Below are 12333 nucleotides of genomic sequence, written 5' to 3'. Positions count from 1 at the left end.
ATTTAAAAAAATGAACATTTTAGAATAGAAATATGATGTTGGGGTCAAGGATCTTAATAATGAAGTTTTTCTTTAGCTAAATTTCTTTTATCAGCAAAAAAGAAGAGAAGCAGTAGTTTTCCAGTTTATACTATTATCCCTCTATGTAATCTCTAATTCAAATGCTGAGGCAAATTATACTAAGAGCATAGTTTCTGTATCTTCTAAGTATTGGTGTTACAGACATTCTTTCAAAGCATCTTCAAGTGTTGCACTGAACTCCTACCATGCCCCCATAGTGTCCTGCTGGGCCACACCTCAGCTTCTTTCTCTGTTCGCCTTCTTCAGTTTTCTGTCATCAGTGATGTTTGCATAAGTGAAATAAATTTCTCAAACCTACCAAATCCAGATGTAAACTCTGCCTGAACTAGGCATAGACTTCTGCTTTCATAAGCTGCATTTTTATAGTATTAAGTCAGGAAGGTACCTTTAGATGTACTAAATGTGTTATAAATGTGTCTGTTTTATTACTTTTTAGATTTTCAAGATTTTTGTTGTTGTTAGGTGCCATTGAGTCAAGTATGACCCACAGTGACCCTATGAACAACAGATCTGAGCCATGTTTTATCCTATGCCATCCTCACACTTTTAAACACACTAGGTTCCACTGTGACAGTTACTATATCAATCTTCATGGTTGAGGGTCTTTCTTTCTTTCATTGACCTTCCACCTTTCCAAGCATGATATTCCTCTCCAGGAAATAGCCTCTGCTAGCAACATACCTAAAGTATGTTAGGCAAAGCTTTATCATCTTTGTCTTCAAGGTGCACTCTGGCTACACTTTCTCCAAGTTCTTTTGGCAATTCTTGGAATATTCAATACTTTTCTCCAAAGCCACAGCTCTAGGGCATCAATTCTTCTCTGTCACTGTTATTCATCGTACATTTCTAAAATATGTAGCATTTTGATTAAATCAGTTAGAGACTGAAAGCCTCTTATTTAAAGCAGTTGGGACCTGGAAGGTGGGTCTTTTTCTTTAACAATTTGTTAGTGGCTTGGAGCCTCTTTTTTAAAGCAGCTTGGACCCAGAAAGCAGGCCTTTTACATAGTTGGTTGGGAGCTGGGAGCTTCTTTTTTTAAATCATTTGTTGGGACCCAGAAGGTGGGCCTTTTTATGAAGTCAGTAGGGGGCTTGGAGTCTCTTATATAGAGCAGTTGGGACCCAGAAAGGGTGACTTTTTTTAATTAACAGTTGTTTGAGGGCTAGCACCCTCTTATTTAAAGCAACTGGGAGCTGGAAAGGCAGGCCCTATTGACTAACAGTCAATTGAGGGCTGGGAGCCTCTTATTTAAAGCAGTTGGGACCTAGAGTCTCCTAAATTCTCAAGAGACTGGCAGCAGGATGAGGGAACAGTAGCAGCCGGAGACACAAAGTAAGGAATCACAGCAGCTTCATCACAGATATTGAGACCCAAGCCATCATATCAAGATTTGGCTAGGAGGAGGCAGGAGGGAGATCTTGGCCATGCTAGGTAAGGGATGGAAGAGGATGCTGGTGAAGTGAGGGATGGGGTATGAAATGAAGACACACACACCAAAAGGGGAAGGGACCAACATGGAATCATTAGTTACTCTGTAATAGAGAAGTGTCCTCCATCTGTTCTTTTGGGTAAAATGCTTGTCTGTCAGCTGTTGTTCTAAATCTGAGAATCTAAATTAAGACAGACTAGAAAGAAGAAGTGGCCATTCTCTTCCAAACTAACAGGGCTTTGAAAACACCTATGAACAATAAAGTACACATAGATTGTTTTTGTTGTTGTTAGGTACCATGTAGCCATGTACAACCCACAACAACCCTATGAACAACAGATCTGAATGCTGTTGTCCTATCCTGTGTCATCCTCCCGCCTCCTGATACATTTAGAGCCCATTGCAGCAGTCACTGTGTCAATCCACCTGGCTGAGGGTCTTCCTCTCCTTTGACCTTCTACCTTTCTGAGCAACATGCCCCTCTCCAAAGAATAGCCCCTATTAGCAACATGCTCAAAGTATGTGAGGTGAAGCCTCATCGTTTTTGCCTTCAAAGAGCACTGTCCTGCACCCTCTCCAAGACATGTTAGTTTGTTCTTTTGGCCGTTCATGGGATATTTAATGCTCTTCTACAATACTACACCATATCTATTAATTAGTAAATTCCTGAGATGAATGTAAAGACCTATGAATATTTGCTTTCTCAGTTAATATGCTTAACAATATCCTCATGTTTATAATTCATAGTGGATGCAGATGATTTAAACGAAAATATGCACCATTATTATTGAAAGTAAAAGATTATCACTATTGTTATATGTAATTCTATGTATAACAAGAACAGGATTAAAATATTATTTATAATTTGTTGTAAAAATATTGAAAGATGTTATTAATAAGTTGAGATAATTAATCTACATATATTGTAATTTAGCATTCTTCTAAGTTGTACAGCACTCTTTTGTCAATTTGCTGTGCTGATATAATCTGGGTTTGCTGTAATGATGAGCCTTGTGCCATTGGGAAGTCAAATGCCATAATGGCTGCCCATGGCTTACAGTGTTTGGTGGAGCTTCCAGTTTAAGACAGGTTTGGAAGCAGGAGTGGCATCCACTACCTAAACCACAAGCCTCTGGAAACTCTATGAACTTGTAGAAATGACAATAGTTACAGAAAGGCTTCAGGCCTTTTTGTCCATAGGGTCATTATGAATTGTGCTTGATTCAATGGCAATCAACAAAAACAACTACAACACCACAGCTCAAAGGTATCAATTCTTCTTCTGTTCATCCTGATTCATTGTCCAGCTCTCAGATGTATAGCAAGTGAGTGAAAAGACCATAGCCTGAATCAGACACACTTTAGTCCTTAAACTGACAATCTTATTCCTTGATAATTTAGAGAAGTCCCTAACTACAGTTTTTCTAAGTGCAATGCGTTTCCTTATTTCTAGAGTGCTGGTACCAAGTATATTAATTGTGGATTAACAGTCAGATTAGACTATCAGATATAGCACCAGAGGCTGAGCCCTTGAAGCACAAGGGAGGAGAAACAGTTGTAAGCAGACACTAGTAACTGGAATGTGGAATGTGAGAAGTATGAATGTAGGAAAATTTGACATTACTATGGAAGAAATGGAACACACAAATATTGACATATTAGGCATTTGTGAGCTGAGATGAATTGGAAGGGGACATTTTGACTCAGACAATCATATGAACTATTGTGCCAGAGATGAAAAAGTGAGGAAAAATGAGTTCAAATTCAGAGTTAAAAAGACTATCTCTATGTTCATCTTGAAATACAGTGTTGTAACTGATAGGGTAATATCCATACACATACAAGGAAGACCAGTTAATACCACTATCATTCAAATATATAGACCAACAACCAGAGCCAAAGAGGAGGAAATAGATGATTGCTACCAACTTTTGCAGTTGAAAATAGATCTAACGTGCAACCATGATGTATTAATAATAATAATAATAATAATAATAATAATAATAATAATAAAATAGTAAGTAACTGGGATGGAAAAGTTGAGAACAAGAAATAAGGATCAGTCATGGGAAAACAGGTCCTTGGTGATAGAATCGAGGCTGGAGATATTGAATTTTATACAATCAATGATTTACTAATTGCAAATACCTTTTATAAGAAGCACAAACAGAAAGTATAAATATGGCCCTCACTTAACGGTCTGCACAGAAATCAGATTGATTACTTCTGTGGAAAGAGTTGTTGGAGAAGTTCAATTTCTGCTGTGAAAACTAGTCCATGTGTTGATTGTGGAACAGACCATCAACTACACATATGAAAGTTCAAACAGAAGCCAAAGAAAGCTAATCCACAAGAGCCGAAATTCAACCTTTAATCTATCCCACTGGAATTAAAAAAAACTATTGCAAGAACAAGTTCAAGGTCCTTAACACTCATAAATATAGACCAGATGAACTGTGTGAATATCACCCATGAAGAACAGAAAAGATCATTACAAGGACAGAGGAGGAAGAGGAAACAGTATAGATGTTAGAAGAGACTCTGTATACTGCACAAGAATGCTGAGAAGCCAAAGCAAAGGGAAGAAATCAAGAAGTTAAAGAGCTTAACAGATACTTTGAAAGGGCAGCTCAAGAAGACAAAGTTAAGTGTTATAATTAAATATGCATTAAGCTGGAGTCAGAAAATAAAAAGAGATGAACTCACACAGCATTCCTTAAGCTGCACAAACTGAAGAACAAATGCAAGTCTTGTATTGCAATAAAGGATACTATTTGCAGAATATTGAATGATCCAGGAAGCATCAAAAGAAAATGGAAGGAGATGGAAACAACTGAAGTGCCCATCAACAAACTAATGGATAGAGAAGCTGTGGTATAGTCACACAGTGGAATACTATGCAGCACTGAAAAACAAGGACCTAATAAAATATTTTACAAAGTGGGAGTTATTATACATTGGAAGACATTATGCTGAGTGAACTATCTCAGTCACAAAAGGACAAATACTACATAATGCCACTGTTGTAAAACAGGACTGACATCAGTGTTAGGAGGAAACTAAAAAAAGAGGGGATAAATAATGTACCCTGCATGGAAACAGATGAGGTAAATAACTGCTTAAAAAGAATATATGATTAGGTATTATTTGTATGATAACAGTTCAGAATAAGAGCTGAATAGTAAAGTGGACTGGGTTGGGGTGGGGAATCGTACAACAATGAAATAATTTTTTTTCAAAGAGAAAAGCTAACTGGGGGTGGGGGCAAGGAGGAAAATGTGCAACAGTGAATGAATGAATGGAAATCTAAGTTCTTTATCAACATTCATTAAAATCTCAACTGAAAAAAAGAAAGAAAAGGAAGTTAGTTTCATCCACTTTGGAAAGACAAAGAGGACATGTGTGGTAAAGTGGAAGGTCAGTGAACTAAAGAGGAAGATCTTCAACAAGATGGACTATGACAATGGTTGGAACAATGGCTCAAACCTAGAAAAGCTTGTGAGGCTGGTGTAGGACTGAGCAGTGTTTTACTCTGTTGTACGTAGTGTAGTTATGAGTCCCAAATCACTTGGTGGCACCTAATAATAACAATGACTGTGTTGACCATCTTCTTATGTGCTTATTGACCATTTGTGTCTCTTCTTTGGAGAAATGTTTACTCAAGTCTTCTGCTTTATTTTTTTTTTCTGTTTTGCTGTTGAAATGTTGTAGTTCTTGATCTATTTTGTAAATTAAATTTTTCTTAAAATAAAAATAAAAAAAGAAGATGGAAGGAGGATCCAAGGCGGGGAGAGTGGAAGGTGGGGTGACAAGACTAATCATGGTGTCACACAATTTGATGGGGGGTGGGCATGAAGGAAATGGGGGGAAAGAACTGGTGTGAAAAACAATGTATTTGAATTTTTAAAATAAACTAGTATAATAATTAAAAAAAGATGGAAGGAATACAGAGTCACTGTAACAAAAATAATTGGCTGACACAGAAGAATTTAATGAAACAACATATGATCAAGAGGCAATGATTATGAAGGGGAAAGTTCAAGCTGCTCTGAAGGAATAAACAAGAAATAAGGTCCCAGGAATTGATGGAATAGCAACTGGCATATTTCAACAAACAGACACAGCCTTGGATGTGCTCACCAAGCTGTGCCAAAAAATACACAAGACAACTACCTGGCTGGCTGACTGGAAGAGATCTGTATTTATTCCCATTCCAAAATAAGGTGACTCAGCACAATGTAAAAATTATCAAACAGCATCACTAATATGACACATAAGCAAAATCTTGCTGAAGAGGATTAAAAAGATGATTGGCACAGTACACTGAGAGAGAACTACTAGAAATATAAGCTGGATTTAGAAGAGGCTGAGGCACTGTGGACATCATAGCCAATGTCAGATGTATCTTGGCTGAGAGCACAGTGTACCAGAGGAATGTTTATCTGTGTTTCATTGATTATGCAAAGGCATTTGACAGTGGCAAATTTGACAAATTGCACTAATGTTGAGAAGAAGGGGAATCCCAGAACACTTGATTGTACTCATGCAAAATCTATACTTGGATCAGGAAGCAGTACTCAGAACAGAGCAAGGAAACGCTGCGTGCTTCAAAATCAAGAAGGGAGTGTGTCAGGAATGTGTCCTGTTTCCATACATTTTCAGTCTATCTGTGGAACAGATCATTTGGTATGCTGGACTTTATGAGAAGGAGTGTGGCATCAGGATTGGAAGAAGACTCATATACAACTTGCGTTAAATAGATGACACAATCTTTCTTGCTGAAACTGAAGAGGGCTGAAGCATTTGCTGCAGAAGGTCAAGGACTGTAGTCTTAAATATAGATTGAAAACTCAACATCTAGAAGACAAAGATTCTCACCACTGGGCCAATTGGCAGTACCATGATAGATGGAGAAGAGATTGAGGTTGTAAACAATTTCAGTTTGCTCAACTCTTTAGTCAATACTCTTGGTACCAGTAGTCAGGAAATAAAAAGATGAGTTGCTTTAGAAAAAAATCTAGTGCAAAGGACCTCTCCAGAATGCTAAAGAGCAACAATATCAGTCTAGAGATTAAGGTATACCTGATCCAGGCCAAGGTCTTTGCACTTACTTGCTATTCACCAGAGAGCTGGACAATGACTAAAGATGACAGGAGAAGAATCCATGTCTTGGAGTTGTGGTGTTGAAGAAGAATATTGAACAGCCAAGAAGATAAATAAATGTGTCCTGGAGATGGTGAAACCAAGTTGCTCCTTGAAGGCAAAGATTTTGAAGCTCCATCTCACATACTTTAGGCATGTGACCGAGGGACCAATCTTTGGAGAAGGATGTTATGCTTGGAAGTGTGGAGGGATAGTGTAGGAGAGGAACACTCCGGATGAAATGGATAAACATGATAACTGTGGTTAATAGGGGTAGATGTGTCAATGTTTAGTGAGGTTGGTTCAGGATAGGGCACAGTTCAGAGCTATGTACAAATAGTACCTAGGGCCTCTATGAGTTGAAGGTGACTTAATGACACACAACAGCAACAACAACCACAACCCCCTTCATTCACTTAAAATAAAGTCACTTATCTAACAAATGGATGGTGAAGAGATTGAGATAGTTAACAGTTTTCGTTTACTTGGCTCCACAGTCAACACTCTTGGTAACAGCAGCCAGGAAATCAGGAGACGAATTGCATTGGTAAAGTCAGCTGTGAGGGACCTCTCAAGAATACTGAAGTGCAATGACATCAGGCTGCAGACTAAGGTACTCCTGACCCAGGCTATAGTCTTTGCAATTACGTGCTATGCATCAGAGAGTTGAACAGTGAATAAGGTTGATAGAAAGAGAATTGATGCCTTTGAGGTGTGGTGCTGGAGAAGAGTGTTGAATATACCGTGGACTGCTAGGAGAACAAACAGGTTTGTCCTGGAGAGGGTGAAGCCAGAATGTTCCCTGGAGTCAAGGATTCTGAAGGTTAGTCTGACATACCTTGGGCATGTTGCAAGGAGGGACTGGTCCTTGGAGAGGGACATCATGTTTGGGAGAGTGGAGGGATGGCACAGGAGAAGAAGACCCTTGATGAGATGGATCAATTCTGTTAGTGGAGTGGTGGGAATGAATGTGTTTGAGACGGCGAAGTTGACACAGGATAGAACGGCATTTAGGGTCTTGTACATAGGGTCGCTATGAGTTGCAAACAACTCGATGACACATAACAACAACAAAAATCTAACAAATGAACTCAGAGAAAGTAGGAGGGTATTAAAAAAGCCCTCTGGTAAGCTTGTGGAATCAAAGGGTAATAGAGTAAGTTTTAACTCCTGGGACAAGTGTTCTTGTTCTCAGGTAGTGCTGCTGTGGTTGCACCTTTCTTTTATTCTAAAGATAATATGGGAATTTCAGTATTTCTTTTCCTGGTTTATGGGTAAAAAGCATAACCTAAAGTCAAGGCGCTATATGTGATAAGTGTAAGTGGTATAGTGTGTTGCTTGTTGTACTGCTAAACTAGAAGTCAGCACTTTGAATCTATCAGTGGATTTAGGGGAGGAGGAAGAACAGTTGACTCCCATTAATATACAGACAAGGAAATCTTATGTAGGGTCCTATTCTATGAGCCTATTAGAATTGACTCTAAAACAGTGGATCCATGAGATTGATACAGTGACAACCATCAGTTATAACATCTCTCAAGAAGCAACAAAGAACATCTTCAGCATTTCCTAAGCTGAAAACCCGGAGAAGAAATTTAAGCACCAAGTTTCAGTACTGAAGAATTATGTGGGTGTAATCTTGAATGAGGCAGGAATCATTAAAAGAAGATGGGAGGAATACATAGAATCACTGTACCAAAAAGAGTTCATTTACATTGAGCCATTTCAAGAAGTAGCATATAGTAAAGAACCAATGATATTCATAGAAGATTAAGCTGCACTGAAGACATTGACAACAAATAAAGGTCCAGGAATTGAAGGGATACCAACTGATGCATTTCAACAAACATGTTCTAGCCTATGTTAAGAACATGCTCTAGCCTAAGCCAAGGGATTTGGAAGATCTAATGACTGCGTATCTGTATATGTTTTTATTCTAAAATTAAGAGATCCAATAGAGTATAGAAATTATTGAACAACAGTATCACTGATGTCACATGCAAGTAAAATCTTGCTGAAAATTACTTAAAAAAAAGGATAGAACAGTAATTGATAGGAAACTGCCAGAAATTCAAGCTGGATTCAGAAGAGGACATGGCACCAAGGATATCACTGCTGATGCCAGACGGATCATGACTTAGAGCAGAAAATACAAGGAAGATATACTTGTGTTTTCTTGACTATGCAAAAGCATTTGACTGTATGGATCACAACAAATTATGACTAAGGTTGAAAAGAATGAGAATCCCAGAGCACTGAACTGTGCTCATGAGAAACCTATATACAACAACCAAGAAGCAGTTGTCCAAAGAGCAATTAAACACTGCATCATTTAAAATTAGGAAAGATGTGCATGAGGGTTGTATCTTTTCTGTCTCTCTTTTATTCTGGTCTTTATCTCTGGGAAAATGCTGTCTTTATGATCCTGTATGGTTGAGTCTTCTGAGTACCTTCCTAGTGTTAATGCTCACTATATATATAAGTCTGCTACTGTTTGGCTGAAAGTTGTAGTACCACAAGATTGAGTTCAGTTCTAGGCTCAAAGAGTGGCTACAGGTCTTAGTGTCAGAGGTTTCCTCAATGTCTATCTGACGTACACCACTGTTCTTATGGAGTCCTAGTGGGGCAGTTGTCAAAGACTTTTTCAGCTAACCAAATGGTTAGAGGTTCAAACTTCCCAGATGCTCCATGGGAGAAAGATGGAACAATCTGTTTCTGTGAAGCTTTACGCCCTTGGAATCCTTTAGGGACATTCCACTCTGTCCTATGGTATCACTATGAGTTGGAATCAACTCTACAGCAAGGATGAGTGTTACTGCTCTTAACATTACCTGAGACTTGAGAGGTTAGTTTCTGTACTTCCTTGTTATTGTAGCAAGAAGGTCTGAAGTGGGCAGGGGATATGTCTGATGGGTCTGTAGGCAGGTTTTGTCCTCACTGTGGACTTCCTTGCCCTACTGAGATGGCTTCCTCCCTCCTCAAATGTTGCTGTCCTATGTTAAAATTCACTCTGTCTAGGTGCAGGTGTATTCTATTCCTAGAGGGACATACTTTAATACCTAAGTATGTCTTATTTCCTAATTCTTTGTGGATTCCAAGAAATAGAGTCCTGTGCATGTTCACCTCTGCTGGAAGCCAGTGTGTGTAGGGAGCTACATTCTGCTATCTAAAGGTTTCCTCTCTTTTATCGCTCCATGGTGTTGGTTTACTCCCTAGTATACTTGTCTTTAAGTAGTAAGCCAGTGTATTGATAAGCACTTACAGGATTTTACTAGCTCATTTTTTTTATACCCATTCCTAATGCTGCTATTTTCTTGGAGGGATGGGGATCAGGTGGGAAATTCACTGATCACTGAATTGTCTCTTTCTTAAAGTTTAGAGGATTTGATTGCCCTCATTTTCTCCTCTGATGGCTGGATTATTTCAGACTCCCCAATTTTTTTCTTTTGCTTATCTTACTGGGAATTAAACTCACTGCTGTTGAGCTGGAACAGACCATAGCTGACCTTCCAGTCTTTTTTCTGAGGCTGTGAATAGCTAAGAGGAGATTGCCTATCTCTCTTCCTCTGAGCAGCTGATGGTTCCACCATCTTCCTGTTAGCAGTGTGACTCCTTATGGACTTGGCCATGAGAGCTCTCTTATTGGGAATTAGAAAAAGAAAAGTCCATGGCCCAGATTTCCTCTGTCCACACTTGACAAGAAACCTGACAAAGTTGCATTTCTAAAATTCAATTAAGACTATTTACTTTTTTGCTTAAAACCTTCTGGTGTTAACCCCTACCCGCCCCCCGCCCCCGGGAAAACCAACCAAAACAAAACCTTTCCAGTGTTTTCCCACTATTGAGGGGATGATGTTTAAATTACTTTGCAGGGTTTACACTGTGTGATCTCTTCTGTGACCTGGGCTCTGCTTACTCCTTTATATTATTGCTTGCCAAATTTTTCCATATTCTTTATTCCAGCCATAATGAATTGAATCACTTTCAGGTTCTAGAATTAACAGAACTCTAACCCCAGTACCTTTGCACATGCCCATATTTTACTTGCAGTGTTCTTCCACCTTTTTAAAGTGTATTTATACCTACTCTTTAGATGTCTCTGCTCATGATGAGACTTCCCTTGAACATTTTAGTCAGTCCTCTGTTCCTGTTATGTGTGTTCAGTATCTCCTCACACGCACTTACATTGTAGCACTGATAGTCTTGTTTTACACTTGCTAGTATCTCTCAGCTGGAGAGAGGATGAAAGGCACCCAAGTGTCGAGGACTCTCCTTCATAGGGTCGCTATGAGTCGCCTGTGACTCGATGCCACTTAACAACAACAACAAGTATCTCTCAGTAGATTATTAGTTTTTTATAGGAACAGAGATGGAATATTGCTCACAGTTGAATCAACGAATCTTCCTTGAATTAATTAATATTTTCATTCCTTTTAGGTGTATATTCTGTAGCACCTAGCACAGTGCTAGATAGAGGAAAATATATTTAACATGGATTTGTAAAATAAAAAATACTCATTAACCTAACTTACACTCTTGTTGCTTCACAGTTTTATGTATGGAGAGCTGACTGATAAAGACACAATTGAAAAGGTGCGACAAACATTTGAGAACTATGAGATGAATTCCTTTGAAATTTTGATGTACAAGAAAAACAGTGAGTATTCAAATCACTAGGAACCCTTTCCTTTATGCCCTTGGAATAGTAAAAGTTACCTTCTTTTTCTGTTGCTGTTTTTTGTTTTTGTTTTTGTTGCTGTTATGATATTTCTTTTCTCACATCAGCTGAATGTTGTTACTTGAGGCTATTGTGCATGTTGGGGAAAATAGTATGGGTTAATCAGGTATACTCTTTCTCCTAGATATGTGTTGAAATGGTCACTAAACAACGGTTAAATAGATTAAGTTGTGTCCCCACGAGATATATATTGTAAATCCAAATGTCTATGCCTCCAGTTATAATCCCTTTTGGGAATAGATTTGTCTTTTAATGAGGCAGGATTAGTGTAAATTGTAGCATGAGTCAACTCTGTTGGGATGTAAAAGAGATTAAACAAAGAAGGCAGGAGACAGACACCTTGCCAGGGAAAAATTGCCCAGAAGCAGAAGCTTATAGAGTCAAAGACTTTGCTCCAGAGACTACAGAGAGAGAGTCTTCTCTAGAGATGGCATCTTCAGACTTCTGAGAGAAAACAAATTTCTATTTTTTTTAAAAGCCATCCACAGCGGTGTTTCTCTTCTAACGGTGCTAGATAACTAAGACATCAGCTAAGACTTCTTAATCTTGCTTTTCTTCTCTTTGTTTTTCCTGTGATGAGCTTTTGGCTTAAGGCACTTGTAGACACAACTATTTTAGAGAGAAGTTGAAGATAAGACAGAAATCCTGTTTTATTCAATTCATCTTTGCCTGTCTCTGTGTGTGTGGTGATAAAATGTTTTAAATAAAATCAGAAAGGGCATCTTTTCCTCTTGTTGCCAAAAGCTAGTTTTTTGCACCTTTAATTCATCTTTGTATCTATCTCCACAGTGCCTGGCATGGAAGATAATATCAGGAGACACCTAATTAAATGTGTTTTTAAAAATTTTTTAATTTATTTATTTTTCATTTCAATGAACATCTACAGAGATTTTGGAATTCCATTAATTCATTGTTGCACCCTTCTCCCCGCCCACCCCCCTCC

General features: G+C 38.4%; 1 protein-coding gene across 2 annotated transcripts in view; it reads left to right on the top strand.

Moving 5' to 3' along the window:
* KCNH1 (potassium voltage-gated channel, subfamily H (eag-related), member 1) overlaps window positions 1-12333 on the top strand; it is a 717114-nt gene that overhangs the window by 48118 nt on the left and 656663 nt on the right. For both annotated transcript variants that reach the window (XM_006887955.1, XM_006887954.1), the window contains exon 3: window positions 11203-11309. In XM_006887955.1, coding sequence (XP_006888017.1) covers window positions 11203-11309 — 107 coding nt within the window. The remainder of the gene's footprint in view (window positions 1-11202; window positions 11310-12333) is intronic.

This window comes from Elephantulus edwardii, unplaced genomic scaffold (genome assembly GCF_000299155.1).
Source record: "Elephantulus edwardii isolate Elephantulus edwardi_28Jun2011 unplaced genomic scaffold, EleEdw1.0 scaffold00063, whole genome shotgun sequence".
NCBI lineage: Eukaryota > Metazoa > Chordata > Mammalia > Macroscelidea > Macroscelididae > Elephantulus > Elephantulus edwardii.
This window is presented reverse-complemented; position numbering and strand designations above follow the sequence as displayed.